Source organism: Octopus sinensis, linkage group LG30 (assembly GCF_006345805.1).
Source record: "Octopus sinensis linkage group LG30, ASM634580v1, whole genome shotgun sequence".
Classification (NCBI taxonomy): Eukaryota; Metazoa; Mollusca; class Cephalopoda; order Octopoda; family Octopodidae; genus Octopus; species Octopus sinensis.
In genome coordinates, this window is record NC_043026.1 from 7,893,168 (window position 1) to 7,919,959 (window position 26,792).

Below are 26,792 nucleotides of genomic sequence, written 5' to 3' on the forward strand. Positions count from 1 at the left end.
TTATTATTATTATTATATATATATATATATATATATATATATATATATATATATATATATATATATATTATATATATATATATATATATATATATATATATATATATATATATATATACATACATGTGATTGTTGGCAGTTTCACCTTACCGGCACGTGCTGGTGGCATGTGAAAAACAACATTCGAGTGTGGTCGTTACAAGAACCGCCTGACTGTCCCTCATACTCTCATACTGGTGGGCACATAAAAGCACTCACTACACTCTCGGAGTGGTTGGTGTTAGGAAGGGCATTCAGCTGTAGAAACTTTGCCAGATCAGATTGGAGCCTGGTGCAGACTTCTGGTTCACCAGTCCTCAGTCAAAACGTTCAACCCATGCCAGCATGGAAAGTGGACGTTAAATGATGATGATGTGAATGGTAACATAATGTCTATTATAGAACTAAGGATGGCAAGTTGGCAGAATTGTTAGCATGCCAAGCAAATTGCTTTGTGGCATTTCATCATTGTAAGAGTTCAAATTCTGCTATGGTTGGCTTTGCCTTTTATCTTTGAAGGGTTGATAAAATAAGTACCTGTCAAATGCTGGGATTGATGTAATCAACGTTCCCCTCCCTTGAAATTGCTGGCTTTGTGCCAAAATTTGAAATTAATGTCTATAACTAATATGATTATGAAACAGCTGTAAACTAATGGAATAAACATCTATTCTCTCACTTCACTTATCTGCTGAATACATGCACACACACACACACACACATATATACACGTCACACATGTACCTATGAATACAGGTGTGATTGTGTAGTTAAGAAGTTTATTTCCCATCTATGTGGATTTCGTTTCAGTCTCACTGCTAGACACTTTGGGCAAGTGCCTTCTAATGTAGCTCTGGGCTGACCAAATCCTTGCCATTGATCAGCTAGATAGACACTGAAGAAGCCCATTGTATGTGTGTATTGGTGCCTTGTTGTCTTAACATTGTATAATAGCTGTAAATGAATGTCACTGTCATACAAGCAGTGTCTCTTGTTTCCACTCCTCTGTGAAAATATGTCCAATTATGGGGGGAGTGTCACCTAGACTGAGGAAATAGGTGTGAGATGGGGGACAGAAAGGGCATCCAGCCATTGAAAATCTACCAGAAGAATTTTTCAATCTATCCCCTTCCTGGTTTTGGAATATTTAACTCTGTCCTCATAACAATATTCCAGATTATTTTGAACTTGGCTGCTCATTTCCTCTTGTATCGAACCAGCTGATGAAATGTGCAAGGCTTCAAAATGGTCTCTCAACATGCTTGAAATTAAAGCCAAGTTTCTGAAAAATAACTCTTTCCAAAATTTCTCATTGCTCCCCTGGCCTTTGCACATCCCACAAAAATATGGAATCTGTCTACATAGTTGTTTCCCAGATCACCAACCTACACTGAAGTAGATTTTTACCCCTTCCCCACTAATTAACAAGAAGCTGAAATCAAGCTTCTGTCCATAGAATTCCTTATTGGAAGAGTTTTAAAAGTTCCAAATTGTCTTTAAAAACTAACACAAAAACGCTGTTTAAGTTAAACCTTCCTCCCCAAGCACTAATTTTATGTGCGGCCCAATATTTGAAGATCATGCTTCACCACATGATCCCATGTCTTCATGTGTCTACCCCTTTCACATGTTCCCTCTACAGTTAGAGATTGGCACTACTTTACCCAGCTGTCCACATCCATATGCATCATATAACCATACCAGCTCAGTCGTCTCACTTGCACACCACATCTGATGCCTCTTATGCCCAACTTTTCTTTCAGGATGCTTACACTCATTCATGCATGCACACTGACATTGCACATCCAGTGAAGCATTCTAGCTTCAGTTCTTTCAAGCCTTGAAAATGTTTTTCACTCTATAGTTTAAACATCTTGAGGATTCAGTATTTTCATTCTTAGTATTTTTTGAGTTTTGTTTCAGTGGCAATTATTTTACAGCTGTAAAAAGAGTGGACACTAGTATGAAAGATCTCCATGGTACATGAGACTGGAAGTCACTAGAACAGCAGAAAATTTCATTGATAGCTTAATCCTGACTACATAATATTAGCTGTATGTGTGTATCTAGGACTACATTAAATAAACGTAAATTACTTATTTAAGATGGTAGGGTGTGATTTGAGGTTGAGTTGGCTGCTATTACTTGCACACCAAGCAACATTTAGTTCAACATTGGCCAACTGTTTTATCCTTAGAATACATTACATGTCTCATGGAAAACCTTACACAGCAATTATTCTATTTCTTTTTTAATCTTTTCATTTACCTTTCATAAGAGCTTAAATCTTAAAACATTCTTTGAAAGGTTTGTCAGTGTTAACTTCATCAGACATCACAAAGAAGGTTTTAAAATTTTATCTTTTTTACTAAGACCCTGTTTTCAACTGTATATCCCTACAATTCTCTATGAAGCCATTTTTATGTAAAGTCTCTTTACTACCTACTGTTACCAGCATTTTTCTACTAAATATGTCACATATCATCATCATCATTTAATGTCCATCTTTCATGTTGGCATAAGTTCAACAGTTTAAGAGGATCCACCAAGTCTGTTCCAATATCTGATTTGGATGGTTTCTACAACTGGATGCCCTTCCTAACACTGACCACTTTACAGAGTAACTGTGTGCTCTTTTCCATGGCATCAACCCTAGTGAGGTCACCATGTCACTGAAGACTGAAGAACCCCTCAACTGGGTGGGAATAAAATAGAGGGAAACAGCTTTATGTTGAGAAATAAAGGGTTAAAATTTGAAAGTATATACAGTTAATTACAAACATATAATTAAATACAAAACTATATTTGTATAGAATTAGTGTATTTCTCATTATTTCTTGCTGAATGCCTAGTGACCTGTGTGGGACCTAGCAACCTACTGCAAAAGTGTCACAAAACCCTTAGCAAACTCTTGTAGAGCTCCTTATGGGATCCTTTATAATTTCCTGTAGAATTACTAGCAATCTTCCATGGAAAATCTAATGAGCCCTTGCAGAACTACTAGTGACCTCTCACAGAACTACCAGGAATCTGTTGTGGAACCCCTAGCAACATATCATGAAACTTTGGTGGTAGACTTTGACCCCTTTTTTTTTATGATTCTTTGTAGTTTCCCTGGGTCCTCGACATGGAGCCTTATACAGCTGAAGGGATGGCAAGGCGAGAGAGTGAAATCCTTCACAACTATTCTGATGAGGAGACTAGTGAGAAATCAACGTTGGGGTTGTCATGTCAGGAAGACTCGGCAGATGGTCAGTATGTTGATCCCGTCACCTCAACAAACCAAGTCATACCAAACCGAATACATTATGAACTTGTTGGCATTGTCGTCCATAGTGGTCAAGCTAATGCTGGCCACTACTACTCCTTTATTAAAGACCGCAGGTGAGTTGCAGTGTTTCCAAGGATGACCACCACTACTGCTGCTGCTACTGTCATTCCTTATTTCTCTTTTTCTTTTTACCTCTTCACTTAGGGAGGGAAAAGCAGCTCCCTTGACCCCTTTTATTTTCAGAGTCCACTGAAACTGGGGGGTGGGGAGGAAGTAAGGTGTGATCCTCAAACCAGAGACTTGGTCTCAAAGCTTCTAACAAGGTAATTCCCCCCTCCACACTGAAGTGACCCCAGGACAAGTTGAGGGATCAAGTTTACTACAAAGCAAATCAGAACACAAAGGGAGGAAACAGACAATACAAGTTATCTGTATCAATTCCAGTGGTTAATTAGTAGTCATTAGTGCAGACCACAAAGTACCTTGTGGTATTTGTTCTGGATCTTCTAACTCTTGAGTTCAAATCCCACCTAGATAAATTAACTTTTCATCAATCAAATTCATCAATTCCCTGGTCAAGGAGTTGTTAGAACATTGTTAGAAACACCTTGTGGTATTTGATCCCTCACTTTGTGTTCTGAGTTGTTGTGTAGTAGATGTAACTCCTCACTTAATCCTGGGGTCATTACAGCCAAGTCTTTGATTTGAGGACTACTTCCTCCATCATTCCTAAGTGCTAACAAAAAAATTCTTACTTCTTTACCAATATATATCTGTCTGTGTCTGCCAAACCATTTCCCTGTATGTTGAGTTTACTTCTCACTTTTATAATCCACCTCTCTCGGCACAGCCACTATCCTGCACAACAAAGAATTGACACATGACTTAGTGTTTTATACACATGCACATTCTCCTATTGATCTGATGAACCTTTTTTTTTTTGTGTGAGTTGCAGAGGGACAGTCTCAACAAATCCTAAGAAGGGCTGCTGGTTCAAATTCAACGACATCACAGTAGAAGAGTTTCACATGACAGATGCCAACCTTGAAGCTGAATGCTTTGGTGGATTTTACAAAGCAAAAGTTTATGACCAAAGTAAGCATTGCCATATGTCTCTGACCAAATTATTATCAGATGTCTAGGAGCAAAAATATATGTGTGTGTGTCTATATAAATAGATGTACATATCTATCTAATATATATGTGTGTGTGTGTATATATATATGTCTATATAAATATATGTACATATCTATCTATCTATCTATCTATCTATCTGATGTGTGTGTGTGTAGATATATGTACATATGGCTAAAACTTGCCCTGTTTATAATTGTACCACGTTACATATTTATTATATCATACCTTGATGCTGTGTGGACTAAGATCCCCGTCGACAGGCCACTGCTATTTATAGTATTAAATACTTTTGGTATGCAAATTAGGGACTCCTTCATAGAGTAACTGCTGCATTTGTTGAGTATATAAACAGTTTGGCTGTTTGTTTCTCTGGTGATTGTCAAAATGATGTGGCCACCTCTGATGAGAACCTAATAAGGGTTGAAAATCAATTAAACTTGTTCATTTTTTTCAGTCTGTGGAGAAATGGCTAAAATTTGCCCTGTTAATAGTTATACCATAAGTTACATATCTATCTATCTATCTAGCTATATATATATTGTCAATAAAACATATATCAGAAAAGAAGCATACTCTAAAGAATAGAGCAGTAATTATTACAAAAATATAAAATTTTGGACATAGAGTTGCCAAAGCCTTGGCACAAAAATAGAATGTAGAAGAGAGATGTAGTCCTCCACCCCCATCTAGGAGGAGCAGTAACTGGCAGACTCAAGTGCAGCACAGAGGCAGCTGACATGAAAGGATGCGGGGGATTGGCTGAAATTTAATTCAATTGTAAAATATAAGACATCTGTCACTTCTGCTGCTTCCAGACATGACCTACCCTGAAGATCGGATCCGTTATTGGAATGGTTATATGTTGTTCTATGAACGAATGGACGAACCGAAGACACCTGTTTCTGCAAAGAAATCCAAAGTTTCTCTGTCTAAATGTTCTCATTTTGAACCAAGGTAAGTGTTTGTCTTTTCATTCTGGTTTCAATTAATACAAACTTTAATAACTGGAAACCTTGTGTGTGTGTGGAGGGCAGCGTGCATAACATCTACAAAATAGCTTATCTGTAGGAAAGACGTGTTAGAAGGATGACAGGGCAGACTTTGTGTCGATGGAGAGGTGTAGGAATGACAACCTTCCAAAATGTTTGTTGCTATGGAAACCTCAACAGTAAGCAAAACAAACCTGCTTGTCTTGAGCAGGAAATGCTCCTCCCTGCTCTCAAGACATGATATCCTGGAGTAGAAGCTCTTCTAGGTGGGCATTGATGTCTTAGGAGCTCAGAATATCTTGTTTAAGATGTTGCACAGAGGACAGTTTATCTCCTGGTAACCAGCTGCAGGACTGAGAATCATCTCAGTTGTTTTGGCCATTTTGATTATTGTGAATTTTATTATTTATTCAATGCACACATCGTGATCATTGGGCAGATACTGTAAGCACTCTGCTAACTCACTACCTTAAGGAAAAGAAAGGGATGATGAAAGCGAAGTGATGGTCAAGGCTGGAATGCCTTTGATCATAAGTTTGTTCAATATCCATGCGCCTTGGGTTAAATAACAGCTACAAATATCTTTGTGTGCTGTCAGTCTGACGATTATCTGTTCTGTAGCGAAATGATTGAATGAGCAACATGAAAGATCTCCAGTGGAGCCGTAAAGTATTTCTGATTATTCTGACAAATGTAAGGCTTAAGTATTCACACCTTTTTGAATTAATCTTACATCATCATTATCATCATCATCATTGTTTAACATCCGCTTTCCATGCTAGCTTCGGTTAGCATCATTTCATAGCTTTGAGATTTCAATGATGTGACATAATTATTTTTAAAATGACACTAAAGCAATTATGAAAGACCATATCTGATCAGTTTGAAAAGGAAACAGAATATTTTGGCTGGATATGGCTAGTTTAAACACTGAAGGGTTAAACAGATACACTCGCACAGACATTGCCTCAGTTCACTAAACGTCAGTAAACATTTCTGACCTACAATAAATGTGTTTGTGAAATGGAACACGTGTCTTTCATCCTCTGACAATAGCGGACATTGAGAGATGAAAGTGGAGGAGGTGAATTATTAATTGTTGTTGTATGGATGGATACACCCAGTATCAAACATCAGTTGAAATGTACATGTGTGAGTGAGTGAAGGGGTGTGCTGTCATGTATATGTACATGCATGAATAAATAGGCGTACATCTTTGTGTGTGTGAGAGGTAGAGTGCCATTTAGACATTCTTCCTCTCTCTCACAGACACACACACACACAGAGAAAAAGATGTTTACATATGTATTTATGTGTGTACGTATACATGACAACACACCCCTTCAAACAGACACACACGTACATACAGAAACACGTGGGTGTGTGTGTGACTGACTACAAATAGATACCAGATGTGTACACGGCATGCAGAAAGGAAATAAACTGAAAAGCTTTACGGAAATGAAACCTGGAGAGAGAGAGAGAGAGAGAGAGCATTGCAAACAATGAATGAGATAAACATGGAATGAAAAAAATCATACAAATTAAAAAAGTTTAAAAAAGTCTCTAGTTTCAAATTTTTAAATTTGTGAACTCCATAAATGTTTCTTTCAGTAATTTGTTTTAGTTGTTTACAAATAGCAAACATTAAAATGGAGACTGAGAGACTTTGCCGTTTTTACGTCAATACTGGAAGTTGTCTTTGAGAAACCTTTTTAAAAAAGTAAATCATTAATATAAAGCAATATTTGATATTTTTAATTTTAAAAAATCAAATGAAGATCCTATTATGTGTCCGAGGTCAAATAATTCATGCATCACAGGTATGGAAGTAATTGGTGAAGACGTTTTCACGTGAAAAGCGAATACACACACATCTCTATTTTATAAAAAAAAAAACTTTCAGGGACAAACGTGGTTTATTGAGACGGCAGGTTTTGGATATTTTTGTGTGAGTGTTTCATAATGAGTAGGTGACCAGAGTTGCCAGGTGTGTGAATAAGAATACCAGGGCTGCATATATTTCATAGGTTTTACTCACTATGAAACATATGTAGTCCAGACCTTATCTACTCTATTCCATAACTCTTGTATGTATGTATATATATGTGTGTGTGTGTGTGTGTGTATATATATATATACTAGCAGTATCGCCCGGCGTTGCTCGGGTTTGTAAGGGAAATAACTATATAAGCATTTTTAGAGAGTTACTTCCCTTATATAAAACCGAGCGAAAAATGGATTAAAAATGGGGAAAAGTGATGGTAAATTTTTTTTAAATCGTAGACGCACACTAATACCCAGAAGGGCTCGATATGAATCACGACTATAAGATACCCACTTTTGGTTAAACTGCACCGCAAAATATGGGAGTAGTTAGGAATCTAAATCGGAGTAGACAGACACACACACAACTACAGTTTTATATATAAAGATATATATATGTATGTATATATGTTTTAGTTAAAATTAAAGCTTAGGTAGGGAACTTTAAGGTGTAGTATGTGAACCTTGTTATGGGAATGTCCATTGTATTGTGCCTGCATAGCACATTCACTACTTGTGACTACCAGGCATCATCCAGGGTAGTAGTCTTTCATTGCTGGATGTACGTAGGGAATTTGTCAGTACATGTTGAGTGTACAGAAGACAGAGCATACTGGAAGCGTTATGTAAGACAACGACAGTTTTGGCTTAATTCTACACTGCTCCTTAGTGAGTGGGGATCGATGTAATGGAAACCTCTTCAGGCAACATAACTGCATGCATGGAAAACAGTTGTTAAACGATGATGATAATTATATATGTATATATATTTATTTTTATCACTAAAGTCATCTAGCAACATAGCAGCTAATTGCAAACTGAGGTGTTGTTTTAATTTCGCTTGGTGGGTCACATTTTGTGGCTGCCAGCAAAGACTGTATTGATGGAAAACATCAGAAAAGGAGAAATGGTCATCCTAAGAAACTTGCTGCCAGACATCCTGGGTAGACCTCATATGTTCATAGATCAGTTAAACAGAAATAACAATTTCCTCTGATTAGCCATGCTGTTTGAGGAAACTGTTTTATGTGTCCCCTAAAGTGGGAAGAGCCAAGTGTTAAACCTGTATAATCCCATACGTTAAATATAATATGTGAACAGATTTCCTCATTGACTGGTCAGTCAGTTGTATGTCTTTGTTGCTTAAGGCCCTAGGTGATAATAAGCCTACTAATTTAGTCAGTCCAAAAATGTTGCTTTGGTGTTGTGACCTTCAGTGTTGTATGATTTATTATATATATCACCATCATTTAGTATCTTTGTTCCATGCCAACATAGGTTGGAGTTTTTGATCATAATCTGATGTGTCCAAGGACTGCATTTAGCTCCAATGTCTGCTTTGTCATGGTTTTTATGGTTGGATGTCCTTTCTAACATCAACCAATATTCTAATCCCACAGGCAGTCTCACTCCTTCCTCATCTTCTTTGTTTTAGAGGCATGGAATCCTACTCTTTCAGTAATGTGTGGACAGAGATCCTCGTTGACACAGCATTCGTTTGTCATTGTAATCATCTTCTTAATGTCCTTGCATGCCTAGTTTGTTAAGATTTTCTGCAGCCAGATGTCTTCCCTGTCACCAACCTGTATTCGGTTCTAACCTGAGGCTGACCAAAGCCTTGTGTTTGGTCAACTGTAAGAAGCCTGTTCACACACACACACACTTATATCTCTCTAATAATCCCATTGTCATCTCATCTTCTCCACCATAGACGCAGTTTGAACTCTGACAGCCTGGTCGAGTTAACAGAGTTGGTCCACAAAGGGGAAAAACGTGGTATTTTCACAGAGAAGATGCCAGCAAGCATTGAGAAGGTGATTGGCACCGAGAACATAATCTTTGTCAAGAACAGAGACATTTACAACAATGAGTATTTCCGTTTCATCAAGAACCTGGCCGCAGTTAATGCAGTAAGTTGTTGTTGTTGTTGTTGTTGTTGTACTGCTGTTGTTGTTGTGATGACATCAAACCTGTCCCTCTTTGAGGACTTCAATGGGACCTTCACAAAGTGGCAGGAGCACTGCAACAGATGCATTGAAGTGAGAGGATCCTACTTTGAAGGAGGTCAGAGTTTTGGACCAATTTGAAATTAATAAAGGTCTCTCCTGAAAGAGTTTGAAAAACTTATGGAATGCCACTTGTAAATTATGACCAGATATCGAGAATCGTGGTGTCTTGTGGTGTATCATGAATGTGGGTGTAATGTACACTCATAAATTAAGTCATGCTGTGTTATTATATGTGTATATATATATATATATATATATAGTAAGGAAAAGGGAGGAGGAGAATTTTGATTATTCTCACGTGGTAAGTTGTAATGCAAAATAGATATATATATAAAATAAAAGAAAAACATGCACACAGTTTACATAGTTTTAATATATTAAAGGCTGCTGTCAAATCACTGAAACAAGTAAAAGAATAAAAGAATATTTATAAGTGTTTGTCAGACAAACACAATACTCTTTCACTTATAAACTATATTAAAACTATGTAAACTGTAAGCATTTTCCTTCTTTTATTTTATATATATTTTTGCATTATATATGTATGTATGTATGTGTGTATGTATGTAGATAAAGATTTCTGTGTGGCACAATGGTCATTCATCCTTTCTTGTCGTTGGTCAGCAGCAACGGTTTGACACTCCTCTCTCTTCAAATTCAATTTCTGAAGGGTTCCACAGGTGTAATTCAAAGAGTGGGGATTTTTTCCCATTGTTTGGCACCAGTTTTGACCAGGTGGTCCCACAATCCTCTCCTTGTCTTGCAAAGAATCTCCCCACACACACACACCTCCACCTCTTTCAGTCCTCATACAATTTTGTTGATTACTTTTGTTGTTTTTGTTGTAACAGATCTATTTTTTACATTGACTATATTGTTAGTCTTGTAGTCATTTTCCCCACCCTCCAGGGCTTTGCCATTTGTCTTCAACCCGTTCACCTAAATACAAAGCTGGGTTAAAATTTTCATAGGCTGATTATGAAGGAGTGATGCTAGGGCTGTGAAAGCTTGCATGCATCAATTTAAACTCTTCATTAATAACTGCATTGTTTCTTTCCGGGTAAACTGACATCTGACTGTTCAAAGAAGACATCAGATGTAACTAGTAGTAACTTCTCTTTAAAATGAACTAAATTTGGCATTTTGGTCTTATCAAGTACCAGCAGAAAAAGGGTTTAGACCCCCAAAGACGTTCATACTAACATGGTTGCTACATTAGGTGATGGACACTCAAACTTTATCAACAGTGCAAAAGGGGACAGCTGAATTTAGGAGAGAAAAGGAGAGTCTTGAAAATGACCCAATGTCAGGACATCCTGAAATGGCCACCACCAAGGTAAACATTGATCATGTTCACCACATAGTGATGGATGACAAGCGATTGATTATAACTCAAATAGCCAATGCTGTTAGCCATATCCTGTGAGGGAGTAGAGAATATTCTGCACAATGAACTTGGCATGATGAAGGTTTCTGCTTGGTGGGTGCCACATCTTCTGACATCTGACCAAAAGTGCACCAGGCCAATCACATCATGGGAAAATTTGACAGGGAACATCCAGCTGGTTTTCTTGAATGTTTCGAATTCCTTGAGAATATCTTGGTCATCCTATGAACTTTTTCAACCAAAGATTTGGCTCTCAGGTTCCCTGAGGCGTGACAGGACACGATTTATGCAACAGAAGAGAGGCTGAGTGTGTTGTATAGTGTGTTGGTAGTTATTAAACCCTGGGCTGAGAGATTAATGTTGACTTCAATTGGAACTGAACACTGAATGCTGGTGTTTGGAACTAAATACTTCTTCCTCTCCCTCTGTAACCATGTACTGTCCCCTTTTGACTAAACCACTCCATTCATCTCTCCACAGGCTCATGAAACTGACCCCAACTACAGTAAGTTATGTGTACAGTCGCTCCAGCTGGCCATGAAATTCCTCATCAATACGTACTTCAGAGCAAAACTGAAGACAAAGTAAGAAAGTCTAATTTTTATTTTCTGATTCACTGAAAACATCTAGCAGCCAGGATGTCTGTCCTGACTCTGTTTGATAACATTGATAAAGAAGGGACAGAGCCCAGTAATTTATTTATATCCAATGTACCAGTAATTAACTAATCTCTAGTGTACCAGTAATTATTTCTGTCCATGAATTTTAAATTATTGACAGCCTGTACAATTTATCAAGTTTTATATCCGCTCTCCTCCCATAGAAAGACATAAAATTGCTAAATTTTCACATAAATGACAGACATAACTTTGGTTTAATGTTGTTGTTGTCGTTGTTCAGGGCTGAGTTAGATGACTGGGTCACTGTGATTGAGATGTTGGTCACTCGCTGCAAAGAAGCCTGCATGTGCCTGGTCGACATGATTGGAGAAGACGATGGTTATACCTACATCAAGTAAGTATCTCTCTCAGTTTATTACCTTTCACTATTCCTCCTACTCCTGCAACCAGCTTCGACCCCTATACCCTTGCTCACCTCACTATGAAGCTTACAACTGTCCCTGCCTCCTTACAAGCCATAGCTTTACTACTCCCTCCCCACTCTTACCAATCACAAACACTGCTCTCACTTCTTCCCTGGCTTTACAACCATTGCTCCCATCATCAGCAGCCTTATGAGACTCATAAGACAAGGGCTTCTGTTGTGGGATTCCTGGGTAATTTGATTAAAAATGTAGTTGAAAATTCCTGGGATTGCATTCCATTTTCTCAAAATTTCCACGCATATCATTCAAAAACTAATTCTAGATTACAAAACCACCTTAAAGACTTTTTCTAAGAAATTATAAGAATTGGTCAGCCAAAATCATCAGCTTTTGGAGAAACAGAATGAAATTGTAGAAGAAATAAAGTGAAAGGAGTTGCTCTTGATGGAATTTTCATGAAGAGATTAGATAAAAAAATGGTTTTTGTTTCTCATTTTAGACAAGGAATTTCAATGTTGATGGAATTAGAGAAAAATTTGGGATTAACAGAAGAATTAAAAAAGAAATAAGAACTTTGAAAAATTCAATATTTCTTTAGAGTGATATACATGTTGAAGTAAGCAGAGATACATCAATGTAAATGGACACCAATTTGGTAAAGCCCGGAATTTCAATGGGATCCAAATTTATGGAAGTTTATGTGCTGAAAAATCATTATTGAACTTTGAGAAACTTTCTGACTTCAGCTTTGGCTTGGCAACAAATCTTGTTTCAGTGGTAAATGATAGAACAAGTGCCAGCGTTCATTTTGGTAACACTGTTAATTGTGAGCATTAATTGTGTTACATCAATTTCATTTGGCTGTGATGGTCTTTACAGGAAAACTGAATCTAATTGTGATGAAGCAAATTTCACTAACGACCTTTCTTAAAAGAGCAAGTTTGAAAATATATTCAATGATCTGAATTAAAAGTATGGTTAATAATTATGTTTGTGGACACATATGCTGCATTTGTTACAATTTATAGACTATCTACCAATGACACACATGTGGCATTGGGTAGAGTCTGTAGACTAGATTCAGCAATCTCCTGCCCAATCAAGTACTTCACCCAGACTATCACAGATTTCTTTATTACTTCAAACAAACCCTCAACTGACTCCCTATTTTGCTCTTCATCAACCCTCATCACTGTCCACAGATTACACTTTGTTAAACCCTTACTGTAAGGTCTATGTCTCTCTCTCTTTTGTAGGTCCTTTCTGCTGGAATGTCCAAACAAAGATGTTCGGCTTACCCTGGCCAAAATCCTCCAACGTATGATGAATAGCTTCTTTCAACATGGTGCCGTAGCTGTGAGTCTTGTATTCTTGATGTGATCATTGCTTGATATTGAGGGGCTGGACATAACCAGGGTCACACAAGGGAGGAGTGCTATGGGCATAGGGCTAATGATTGACTGGATATGGAGGGAAAATTTTACTCACATAAATATGACCCCTTCAGTCACATATATGATGATAGGTTAGTTGGATATAGGGTTACATCAGGACAAAATATGAGGTAGACAAAGGGTTACATTGAGAGCTGTCAAAGTAAGCAGTGAATATGTGTTTATGTAACAATGGTAAGTTAATATAAAACAAAATAAATGAATTTGAGGGTAAAAGAGCAGTTTTTAGTGGTGAACAGTGAAACAGAGGTAAGGTTTATGGGGGTAATATGTGAAAGGAAGGGCATGAAGTTATAGGGACATATTTATAGATGCAATATTTGTTATAACTTGATAGCTGGCTCTTGATATTAAATAGGTTTGTGAGTTAATATCCCCATGGATATGACATCTGTCCAGATGGGGTAACTCAGTCCAGTGAACTGACACAATAGACATGAACAAGTACATAATCCTGGGGTCATTTGTCGTGAGTGACTCCTTGTTTAAATTGCAGTGAAATCTTCCTTAAATCACACATTAATGACTTTTACAAAGAAAAGGCACATTAGTTAATGGAGTCCTAGCTATACTGTGTCTGAATAAAGATGAAATGTTCATAGATGATCCATCTTTGATCATAGATCTTTTGGATCTGGACTGAACTGAGGCTAAGCAACAACAAATTAGATAATGTAGTTCTATATACACATTGTCTTAATAAAAAGTTGGTGTGGGCATGGCTGAAACATCCTTGATCTTAGGTGTGTCTGTTGGATGGGATTGACAGCAGTAAGTATTTCCATAAGAAATTGTGTTTTAATTGTTTTTTTTCCCCTATTTTTCAGACATACAAATCATTTGACCAGTTGGTGGGTCATCTGCTCCACATGCTAAACAAAGATCTTCCTGACAACATCAAAAACTCCACTCAATATTTCCTCGTTCTCAAAAGTTACGTCCAGATGGTAAGAATTATTGCAATGGTCTCTGCATCATTTTGAAACCACTTCACCCGAATTGAGTATCAAGGTTGGCTTGTTAAAATACCAGTCATGTACTGGGGCTAGGTGTTATCAATTGACACACCCACCAAACCTGAAAATTGCTGGCTGGCTGCTCAAATTACAAACGATTCTTATTCTTCCTCCTCCTCCTCTTCTGAGCTGGAAGAATCCTTACAGAACCAGATTAAATATCTTGTTGTATTCTCTTTCCTCTTCCTTTATATTCTCAATTGAAATCCTTTTCCCCTTCATATTTTGTCAGGGTACCAAGGCCTGCAGCCACATGTTCCATCGGAAGGGCTTCAATCATCTGATCAACTTTCTACTTGGAACCGTCGACAAAGAAGAAGTAGGTACCAACTTCTATAACAGCAGACCACTGATAAACTACAACCTGTACACAACATACCCTGATGACTACACAACATCCCAAACAGCAAAATTGCAAATCATTGAATATATAATACATATCCAAACAAGTTTTAACCCTTTTGTTACCGTATTTATTTTGAGATGCTCAAAATAATGTTTCTTTCAATTAATTTTAAATATAACACAGAATTTAGTAAGATAACTTAGTTATTATTAAGCAAGTGTTAGGATCATAAATTGTGACTTAAGGTTTGGTGGAAGATTTTAATTAAAAACTTATGAAATCAAGACATTTGTACTACAGAGCCAGAGGTGGTTTCAGCCAGGTTGGTATTGAAATGGTTAAAACCTCTAGTATTCCTCTCTCCTACACAATCAGCAGAAGCATATTTCTCTGCTTTCTCTTGCTGGCATTTATTGATAGTTCAACAAGACCCAACAAACAGGGGAACCATTTCTTGGTCCAGTGACATCATCACTGCTTCACATCCATCTTCCATACTGACATCAGTTGGATTATTCAACTAAATCTGACAAGTTATAGACTTCTTCAAGCCCTAATGTCTATTGTGGCAAGGTTTCTGTGGCTTTCTGTGTCCTTTTTAAATGCCACTTACTTTATAGTGTGTATTGGGTGCTTTTTTCATAACACTTGCTCAGTTGAGGTCACCAAGGAACTTGCGAGAGAAAAAAAGATCCGTCTCAACTGAGTAGAGTTGTAGCAGAGCAGGAGTTGGCTTTATGTTGAGAAGTATAAAAGAAGAGGAAGAAAGAAATTTGTTGCTGTAGAAGAGATGCATGGCTACCGTCCTTACATTATGTGAGTGTACCTTTATGTGAATAGAAGAAAGAGTGGAGACAAAAGAATAGGAAGGGTGGATGGGCAGGTGGGTACAGGGTGCAAGATACAGTAGAATGAGAGTATGGAGGGCTGAGGAGGTGAATATAATAAATGATGGAGCAAAGATTGATGTTAAGTATGAGTTGAAGAGAATATAGGGGAGAGTTGGTGATGACTGACCATAGAGAAAGAGCAGAAAGTGATTGAATAGTAATATTGTAAGTGGGAGAGATGGGAGAAAAGGAAATGGCAGGTTGGTTGATAGGTTGCAAAAATGTGAGAGAGAGACATGTGAGTTGAGGGGTGAGGGAAAAGAATGGTAATCAGTGTAAGTGGAGAGGGATAGTGTGAGAATGTCAAGAATGGAGGAGGGCTGTCAAATGAAGTGGTTCCTGGTAGTGAGGAAGATAAATGGTATCGTAGAAATGATAATGAGATATGTAGTTCTTTCATTTAATTTCGGCAGAATATTACAGCAGTTTGGTAAGTGATGGAGGGATCCGTGAGAGACAGTTGAGTTGTGTGGATGGCATGACAAGCAAATTGGGCCATCATCATCATCAGTTGTATAAATTAAACATTATACTTTCAGAAGCTCAGTTTTGTTGTGATAGGTTTTCTCGGGCACCAACAGGGGACATGTCTTAAACTCTTCTGTTTTGGTCACAAGCCATTCATCTATCCCTAGCTACATCAGCCATTACCAGGTTCCAGAGCGAGGGACCCTATCAAAGGTTTTCTCTTGGTTGATGTATGTCATGTTTAATGATTTACTTTGACTAAATAATTTTCCTGCCTTACTACAAATGGAGCATCTCAAGTGCTTTTCCCCAGCACAAGACCAAACTACATCTCACAAAATCTGATTTTGTTCCTAATTAATTGGGCTAAAATTCTCTCTAACTTTCAAGAACTGGTCCTGCAGTTTGATACTTCTGTAATTACTTTTGTCTAAGGCAGGTGTGTCAAACTCAATCATACAGGGGTCCAAAATTCAAATCACACTTAAGATTGTGGGCTGAACTGGATAAATATTCATTAAGCAGTGGAAAACTAAACCTTCTTTAAACATTGAAATGAATTAAAACAGACAAAAGTTGAAATAATAGCAAATCAAGGCATACCAATTTTTGCTCTTATTCCAATTTGTCAGAGCAGCATGTTTGGAATAAGGGTCTGTGTTATGGAGATTCTCAGGATGGACTGCGAGTGTTCATCAGTGAGATGACTCCTGTGTGATGTTTTGTTAATTTTTATCACAGAGAACAGCTGCTCACACAGCTATGAGCTGCATGGAGACAAAGCAGTTGTACTATGCCTTTTGTGTCCCATTATACTGCAGCTGTATGGGCTCCATCTGCAAATGGACAGGTGCAGTTTCCACATTGATAGCAAATGGGCTGTAAAACAGCTTGAAATTACTTTTCTGTACTTCAAAGTCAGTAAAATGTTGTGCGAACTCATTGTAAAGTGAACTCAGTTTCTCAGCAAAGTGTGCGTTTGGGAACACCATTGCACTGACTTGGTTCAACATTGCTTTGCAACAAGGAAAGTGAAACAAGTTGCATGGGTGCTTTTGTGTCTCTCATAAGCGCAGCCTCACTTGAAATGCCTTCAATGATTCATGCATATCAATGGTCAAGTGGTTCCATCCCTGGAGCTGCAGGTTCAAGATGTTGAGATGGGTAGTTATGTCAAATAGAAATGCCAACCCATGTTTCCACTCTTCATCCCACAAAACGGTGGAGTCTTTTCCTTTGCTGTCCATGAACGGACAGATTTCCTCAGTCAGCTGTAAAACTCTGCCAAGAACTTTTCCCCAACTTAGCCACCACACCTCTGTATGATAAAACATGTCACCAAACTCTGAATCTATTTCCTGCAAAAAACACTGAAATTGGCAGAGATTTAAACCTTTGGCTCTGATAAAGTTGATGCTTTGTGTTGCAGTGCTCATTACATGTTGAGGACTTTACCACACAGTGATCCTTGGTGTATAATGCAATAATACACTATCAACTCACCAGTGCAGTCTTCCTGCATCTTTAACTGCATCTGTCCTAATAGTTCACTACTTCTGCCGCATGTCGCCGGTGCTCCATTTGCTGTAATTCCAACAAGTTTGCCACAAGGCAGGTTCATGTCAGTTACACTTCGGCATATGTTGTCAAAAATGTCTTTTCCTGTCGTCCTATGCATGGATTTCATGTCCAATAATTCTTCTGTAACATTTAAACTGGAGTCTACTCCATGGATGAAGATGGTGAGCTGTGCAATGTCAATTGTATTATTACTTTCATTGACAGCAAGAGAGGATACATTGCGATCAGCTGTTTTTTCACATCAGTGGCCATCTCACAAACTTGATCAGCAATTGTATTTCTGCTAAGGCTTACATTTGCAAACATCTGCTTTTTGTCTGGACACAAGACATCACACACTTTCATCATGCAGTTCTTCAGTAAATTGTCAGGCTGATTTGGCAATCTCCTCTGCTACAATAAAACTTGCTTTCACAGCAGCTTCACTTCGTGATTTTGCTTTGGTGAAAAACATCTACTGTGATTCCACTTCAATTCTTCTGCATTCAAGTTTTACAATTTGTCTTGATGATTAGTCTTGCAGTGCCATCTTAGATTATATTCCTTGATCACAGCCACATTATCTCCATAAATTAGACACACAGGTTTACCGCCAATATCAGTAAACATATTGATCTTCCCAGTGGCTTTGAAAAGCTCTGTTTTCAGAATCAACTTTTCTCTTGGCCATTTTAATGGCTAGCTTTGATTTAAAAGTAAGACTGTGCATCCACCGATAGACACTTGATTGATATGACATAAGCAGGAAGGAGTAATGCAATATCTGGGTATTATACTACTTTCATCACTTATGTGCCAATCCAAAACAAACAACAGGATGTTGCTAGGTTATGCAATGACAAACATCCACACACCACACAACATTCCTTTTAACTTGTTCTGATCAACACAGGATTGCTCTCAAGCTGCCTTTCATTCGACAAGGCTGCTATATTGGGCGATTTGGAGTTTGCACTTCATATCGATGGGCCATTAAAAAATATTTGCCTAAAATTCTCTTGTGGGCTGGATATAGTTATGTGTCGGGCCTTGAGTTTGACACCTGCGATCTAAAGCATCTCTTTTATCTTTGCACCAGTTGACTATAAGGCTGCTACACCAGTCATTAGGTATGACACTTTGCTATACAACCTGATTAACAGGAGACGAGGTCATAGTCCACCCTTCAGTATATTTTAAGCATCTCAATTGTGATTCCTGATGGATCAGGGGTTTATCTTCATATCTTTAATAGCCTTTTACACTGCTGTTTACTAGGATGGTTGGTCCCTCTGTTGGGTTTATGTTTCGAAGATCCACTTTTTCCCATGTAATCTCCACTTTTAATAACCTTTCATATGCATCTTTTACCATGATATATTTAATAGACTCTTGGCTGCTGGATATACATACATACATACACTGAAATACATACCCTGCTATATACATCCTGACTGATAGATATATGTAGTATACTGAAATATGTACCTTGAAAGATACATGCATAATACTTCACCAATGTTTGATTTATGTGCATGCTGATAGTAGCTAGATGTAAATGTGTGTGTGTGTGTGCATTCACATACATATATAAATGCAAGTGTATGTGTTTATGTATGTATGTTAAGCCCAGAAAGGTTCTGAAATATTTTATCCTCAAGAAAAATGAATTTCATTTTCAGAATCTGTCTCAAGAATAAGTTGTCTTTAAATAGTCATCATCGTTTAACATCTGTTTTCCACGCTAGCACGGGTTGGACGGTCCGACCGAGGTCTGGGAAGCCAGGAGGCTGCACCAGGCTCCAGTCTGATCTGGCATTGTTTCTACAGCTGGATGCCCTTCCTAACGCCAACCACTCTGCGAGTGTAGTGAGTACTTTTTACGTGCCAGGGGAGTCTGGCAGCGGCCACGATTAGTTGGTGCTTTTAACGTGCCGCCGGCACGGAAGCCAGTCAAGACGGCGCTGGCATTGGCCACGTTCAGATGGTGCTTTTTATGTGCCACTGGCATCGGTCACATTCAGATGGTGCTTTTTATGTGCCACCGGCACAGGTATCACAACTACTATTTCCATTGATATTTATTTCGATGTTCATGTACTTGACTCAATAGGTCTCCTCAAGCACAGCGGGATGTTCTGAAATCCAAGGTACTTTGAATGGGCAGAACTGGTACAGGAAGCAGCCTGGATCTTTGCAGTCACAGCATATCTCCAGAGATCTTGGTCCTTCATTATTGCCTCTGTGAGGCCCAACACTCTGAGGTCATGCTTGACTACCTCCTCATGTCTTCCTGGGTCTACCTCTCCCCCTGATACCTTCAACTGTTTGGGAGCAGCACTTCTTCACACATCTCTCCTCATCCATCTGCAGTACATGACCATACCATCGTAAGCATCGCTCTTGCACACCACATCTGATGCTTCTTATGTCTAGTATTTCTCTCAGGGTGCTTACCCTCTGTCGTGCGCGCACACTGACATTACACATCCAGCGGATCATGCTAGCTTCATTTCTTTCAAGTCTACGCATGTCCTCTGCAGTCACAGCCCATGTTTCACTACCGTGAAGCATGGCAGTTCGCACACATGCATCATACAATCTACCTTTCACTCTGAGCGAGAGACCCTTTGTTGCCAGTAGGAGTAGGAGCTTTCTAAACTTTGCCCAGGCTATTCGTATTCTAGTGGTGACACTCTCTAAGCATCCACCTCCACTACTAACTTGGTCACCCAGGTAGCAGAAACTATCAACTACTTCTAGTTTCTCCCCCTGGAGTGTGATGGAATCTGTTTTCTGAGTATCTGTGGTGTCTATTGACCCTGTGTATCTGCCACACATGAAAGCTATCTTATCAGTTAATTTCTCTTTGATGTTGCTGCACCTCTTATTCATCCATAGCTTACATTGGGTGCATCTTATGGAGTTTCTACTTACACCTTTCCTACAGATCGAGCAGGGCCACCTGCCCGAGGGGGTGTGTGCTGGGTTCGCCTTTCTGCTTACTATAACTTTGGTCTTTGCTACATTTACTCTAAGGCCCTTTGATTCTAACCCTTGCTTTGACACCCAAAATTTCTTTTCTAGTTCTGGTAGTGATTCTGCTATGAGAGCCAGGTCATCAGCATAGAGGAGCTCCCAGGGGCAACCTGTTTTGAATTCCTCTGTTATTGCCTGGAGGACTATGATGAATAAAAGGGGACTGAGGCCTGAACCTTGGTGTACACCTACTTCTACCCGGAATTCTTCACTATATTCGTTGCCAATTCTAACCTTGCTGACAGCCTCTCTGTATAGGGCCTGTACAGCCCTTATTAGCCATTTGTCAATCTCTAGTTTCCGCATCGACTACCAGATAAGGGATCGGAGGACCCTGTCAAAGGCTTTCTCCAAGTCCACAAAAGCTATGTAGAGGGGTTTATCTTTAGCTAGGTACTTCTCCTGCAGTTGTCGAACCAGGAATATAGCATCAGTGGTGCTTCTACCCGGCACAAAACCAAACTGCATCTCATCTTAGCAAATTCTCTCCCTAATGAGATGGGTTATGACCCTCTCTGTGACCTTCATCACCTGGTCCAACAGTTTAATACCCCTGTAGTTATTTCTATCTAGAGCATCACCTTTACCCTTGTAGCAGTTGACTATGATGCTGCTACGCCAGTCATTGGGTGTGACTCCATTATGAACTATTTGGTTTACAATGCGGGTGACTAGGCCATAGCCCACACAACCAGCTGTTTTAAGCATCTCAGCAGTGATTCCTGATGGGCCTGGAGCTTTACCTGGTTTCATGTCCTTAATTGCCTTAACTACAAGGGAGCTCTCTGTTCGGATAGCTGGTCCCTCTACTGGGTCAACATTTGGCAGGCTCTCCTCCTCCCATTCATTCTCCACATTCAGCAGTCTTTCATAATGGCTTCTCTAAGCCTCTTTCTTTTCAGAAACATTGAAAGCAAGTGAACCATCATCCATGCGGACACATTTCTCTCCTGTAATATCACTATTTTCTCTCACACACTGTCTAGCAATCCGAAATACCTCAGTTCTTTGGTCCTCACTTCGCTGGACATTGGCAAACTTCTTCTTTTCTGCTACATCTTTGGCTATGTATACCTGCCGCCCAGCCTCCCTTTTGGCTACCTGGTACAGTTCCCTGCTACCCCCATCCCTCCAGGCTTTCCATGCCTGTTTCTTTGCACTAATGGCTTTGTCTACTGTACTATTCCACCACCACGTAACTCTAGGTCTGGAAGGGACTTTGCACCATCCACAGACTTGGTCTGTGGCACTCAGCAAGCTGTCCCGTAGGAATTTCCAGCTACCTTCTATGTCCGACGTCTGTAGCTCCTCCTCCCTCTCATCAAATTTCTTGATGAGTATGTCCCTAAATCTCTGACCATGTGAAGGGTTCTTTAGCTTCCAAATCCTTCTTTTCTGGATTGGTATGTTTCTTGGAATCCTTCTGGCCTCAAGCCTAAAGTCACTAATGATTAGCCTATGCTGAGGGGTACATTCTTTACCCGGGAGGGTCTTTGTATTTAAGAGCAACCCTGCATCCCGCTGTCTGGTGAGGATGGAGTCTATTTGGCTAGTGGAGTCTCCTGACTGATAGGCTATAAGGTGGCAGTCAGGCTTCCTGAAGTTAGTGTTGCAGATTAAAAGGTTACATGCATCACAGAATTCCAGTAGTCTAGTTCCCTCATCATTTCTGGTGCCATTACCATGGCCACCGTGTACCCCAGTGAAGATACCCAATTCCCGCCCAACATGCAAGTGGGGAGAAGAAAGAATTTGAAAAATCATCATCAAAATGGAGAAAATCCAACTTATATGAGTTTGCTACTCCAAAAGTCTGCATTCTATTGTGAAAATTACCCAGTAAGGACGAGAGACTCAGCTAGTATATATATATATATATATATATTATATTATATATATATATATATATACAGAGAAAGAGAGAGAGAAAGTTGTCAGATAAATTTTTTTTTTTTTTTCCATTTATTTTTCATCAACAACTTAATAAAACACAGTCAATAATATCTTCTCCTTTATTGTTCATGACTTCTTGTTCTACCAGGGTAGAAATTATTGGGTCTTGTCTCAAAGAATACAGCAAACAATGTTTTCAACTTGACACTATCGTTGCAGACTGTTGAAGAGCAACAAAAAAGATGTGCTAATTTGAAAGTGCTCAGTCAGCAGACTATGGCGGGTGGGTGGGCGTGGTAGAACTTTTAACGGAGCTATTGAATAGTGTTTGTGGTTAAATTAGTAAGATGGGTGTGTGATAGAAGAGAATTGGAGTTTGTCTCCTTTGTTCACTTAGCTTTCGGATGTTGCCCATCAAGTGAAGATTATGAGAGCATCCCATCTGCTGGATCAATTCCATGGTAGATTGGCATGAATTCTCAGGGATGAGCTTGTTCAATCAATCCTTATTGAACTGATCACATTGACTAAGATGCAAAGAGTCTGTGAAGTAGAATTTCCTCTCCTTGGAGCGTCAAAATCATTTCTGTGTCGTTCCTTCAGTAATAACATTTTCTTCATACACAGCACAAATGTCTTGAGTGGTTTTGACAGTTTTGGAACCTCAGTTATCACTGAAGAAAAGCAGGGGGTCAAAGCTGGAAAGATGTAAAATTTATCCAAATTGCAAAAATGAATAACAAAAGTTCTAGAAAAAGAATAGGGCTACAAAATACCATAAAGCACTAATAAAAATATTTTAATTCAAATAACATTGGTAAAAAATGGACAAATTTATCTGACAGCACACACACACACACACACACACACACATACTCACACACAATCTTCTGTACTGTGTAGCAGTACCTTGTAAATGTCTCTGTTATTGTCACACCTGAGTGTGTAAATCATTGACCTGTTTAAGGGCTCTTATCTCCACAGTTATCAAGCTATTACTGGTCATCTGGTCAGCTGCTAACCTTCCATCCAACTAATTGCTCTGTTTTCTTTAGGAATTATCATCTCGTCGATGGATACCAATTCAAGCCCGAGATTTTGGACACCTGCAGACGACCCTTGCTACTTTAATCTTGAACTGTGATGTCTCCAGCTACAGAACTGATGGTAGGTGACACCATTGTGTTATTTAATCTTTGTTGTATCCAATGTACAGTTCTGATGTAGAAGCTTCTCATTGTTAGAACAACTGGAAGACTTAGTCCTTGAATTAGCATGTGGTTGTCTATTCCTCAAGTGGACCTTCAATCTAATTCTCAAGTGTGTATGTGATAAGTGAGGACTTCTACTTGTAGATGAAATTCTACACAGTTTCTTTCTGCTTAATTTCACTTACAGAGTTTGTTATGTTGATCCAAGGTTATGGGCTCAGATTGAACTCAGCGACTGGTGGTTGTCATGTGAACTTATCAACCGTTCAGCTATGCCTTTACTCCTATTATACACACACACACGATGATATGGCTGCATATACCCCAGATTCATATTGTTGTATATTGGTAGATACACTGTTGTAACGATGATGGCCATGTTGCTGCTATAATTATCCTCTAATATCTCTTTCACAGAACCTGATCCCTTCAAAGTCTACACCCCACAAACTGTTTCTCCACAGTTGTACCTTAAAATGTCTGATGACATGTTTTACTTCGTCTTTGGTGCAGGATCCTACCGTTACATCAACGAGGTGAGTACTGTTATTCTACTGCCATCCCACTGTTATACCATTGCTATACCACTGCAAAATTTCTGTCATACCATCATATTGTCCTAATCATCATAGTATTATTTAATCCCTCTACCATACCATTATACCTAACCACCAAATTCTACATTATTTTGTATGTCTTCCATACCACTGTGTCATTCTCAACATATCACAGCTATGTCAATGGTATCATACTCCTAATTATTCTCTTTCATTCTGCCAAGGTGGTGTATGCCGTACGTGAAGTCAGTTCAAATCTAGACTCCGTCACCGATATGCTGTTGGCCTGTAGCTTCTGTAACAGCACTTTCAGTATGACAGTCCTCGAGTGCCTGATGGTAAGGACAAACCACCTCCTCTTCATATTTCTTTTCTCACTACACACTTTTTGTCACCACCACCACTAAATGTCTGTCTGTGTGTATCCCATAGGTCCAGTACCAAACAGCTCCCTGTAACGAAGTGCGGAACATATTTTCCTTACTCATGGAGATTCTGGTAAGATTTTGCTCAAAATAGTTTTTTTATAAATTTACTACATCTACCCCTGCCACCCCTTCATTATCACCATCACCACCACTTGTCACTTGACGGAATCAGAAACTACTACTACTACTGTTGTTGTTATTTGTCATCATCATTTAACGTCCATTGTCCATGCTGGCAGGGGTGGGATGGTTTGACCAGGGCTGGCAAGCTGGAAGGCTGCACCAGACTCCAGTCTGATTTGGCATAGCTTTCTATGGCTGGATGCCTTTCTTAATGCCAACCCCTCCGAGAGTATAATGGATGCTTTTATGTGCCGTTGGCTCAGGTGCCAGTTGGATGACGCCGGTATCTGCCACAACTACATAGGCGCAGAAGTGGCTGTGTGGTAAGTAGCTTGCTAACCAACCACATGGTTCCGGGTTCAGTCCCACTGCATGGCATCTTGGGCAAGTGTCTTCTGCTATAGCCTCGGGCCGACCAAAGCCTTGTAAGTGGATTTGGTAGACGGAAACTCAAAGAAGCCTGTCGTATATATGTATATATGTATATGTTTGTGTGTCTGTGTTTGTACCCCTAGCATTGCTTGACAACCGATGCTGGTGTGTTTACGTCCCCGTCACTTAGCGGTTCGGCAAAAGAGACCGATAGAATAAGTACTGGGCTTACAAAGAATAAGTCCCGGGGTTGATTTGCTCGACTAAAGGCGGTGCTCCAGCATGGCCACAGTCAAATGACTGAAACAAGTAAAAGACTAAAGAGTAACTATAATTTCGCTTGGCTTGATGAGTCTTCTCAAGCACGGCATGTTGTGAAGGTCTTGGTCATTTGTCATTGCCTCTGTGAGGCCCAACACTCAAAAGGAGCTTATGTGCAATCGGCATGGGTGCCTACTACTACTGAGGTGGCAAGCTGGCAGAATTGTTTGCATGCCAGGTAAAATGCTCAGCAGCCTTTTGTCCGTCTATGTTCTGAGTTCAAATTGCCTTTCATCCTTTTGGGGTCAATAAAGTAAGTTCCATCTAAGCGCTGAGGTCAACATAATTGACCTGCCCTCTCTCACAAACTTTCTAAACTTGTGCCAAAATTTCTATCCATTATTTTTATTATTGTTGTTTGATTGTTATTGACAGACATTGACTGTTCAGGGCAAGTGATAGGCTGGAGACAGTAATGGACAGCTTGCCTCAGCTCTTGAAAGATGTGAGTCTTTGCAGAAAGTCAATAACAACAATTAAACTGCTCTGGTTCTGTCCTTGCTTTGTGATAGATTAGAACTGGGATGATATAACAAACCGGCCTTTCTTAGAAATGAACTTTGGAGGAACCTCTCCGTAAAAGGTCAGGCAGATGCCTCCATTATTGTTTACCACTTGACCTTTGTGCCATATTCCAGTTACCAGCTGATCAATTTGAAACATCTTCTATTCGACTTCTTGTCGAAGGGACACATTCCATTGGTCACATGCTCCATCTTCTGCCAGTCCCCTTTGTGTTGTAGGTTAGGTATGCCCTGGTTACTAACATGTAGACACATGCTGAGACTTCTCCAACTACTAAGATTCTTTCATGGTGGACAGGTGTGGTCACTATTTGTGAAACCTGATTTTCTGGCAGAGCTGCAGCCCAGGGTGAAGCAAAGACTAGGATTGGACACCTGGCATCTAGAGTATGGGTAGGTGCTCACCACCCTCCACCAGTCAAGCAACGGGTTCAGTGGATGTTCCACTTTAGCAATCTGTTAGGGGTTTAGTGGTTGGAAAAAAAGTGACGGAAGCAAACTAACCAGTCTGTTATGGAATTCTTTTAGATTGGGGACTTCCATGGATATCTTCCAGAAGTCTTAGACCTGGTTATACTACAAATGGATGCTAGCAGATTGGGATAAACTCTACAGGTACACAAGTGGCATTAAATGGGTCTATCTGAGATGGGTGCAGAACAATGAA

General features: G+C 39.3%; 1 protein-coding gene across 3 annotated transcripts in view; it reads left to right on the forward strand.

Moving 5' to 3' along the window:
* Positions 1-26,792, forward strand: part of LOC115226303 (ubiquitin carboxyl-terminal hydrolase 24) — a 148,601-nt gene that overhangs the window by 117,728 nt on the left and 4,081 nt on the right. For all 3 annotated transcript variants that reach the window (XM_029797297.2, XM_029797298.2, XM_036515375.1), the window contains 13 exons: positions 3,149-3,423; positions 4,266-4,405; positions 5,263-5,401; positions 9,194-9,392; positions 11,359-11,462; positions 11,779-11,892; positions 13,180-13,279; positions 14,205-14,324; positions 14,626-14,712; positions 23,645-23,756; positions 24,218-24,336; positions 24,582-24,695; positions 24,790-24,855. In XM_029797297.2, coding sequence (XP_029653157.1) covers positions 3,149-3,423; positions 4,266-4,405; positions 5,263-5,401; positions 9,194-9,392; positions 11,359-11,462; positions 11,779-11,892; positions 13,180-13,279; positions 14,205-14,324; positions 14,626-14,712; positions 23,645-23,756; positions 24,218-24,336; positions 24,582-24,695; positions 24,790-24,855 — 1,689 coding nt within the window. The remainder of the gene's footprint in view (positions 1-3,148; positions 3,424-4,265; positions 4,406-5,262; positions 5,402-9,193; positions 9,393-11,358; positions 11,463-11,778; positions 11,893-13,179; positions 13,280-14,204; positions 14,325-14,625; positions 14,713-23,644; positions 23,757-24,217; positions 24,337-24,581; positions 24,696-24,789; positions 24,856-26,792) is intronic.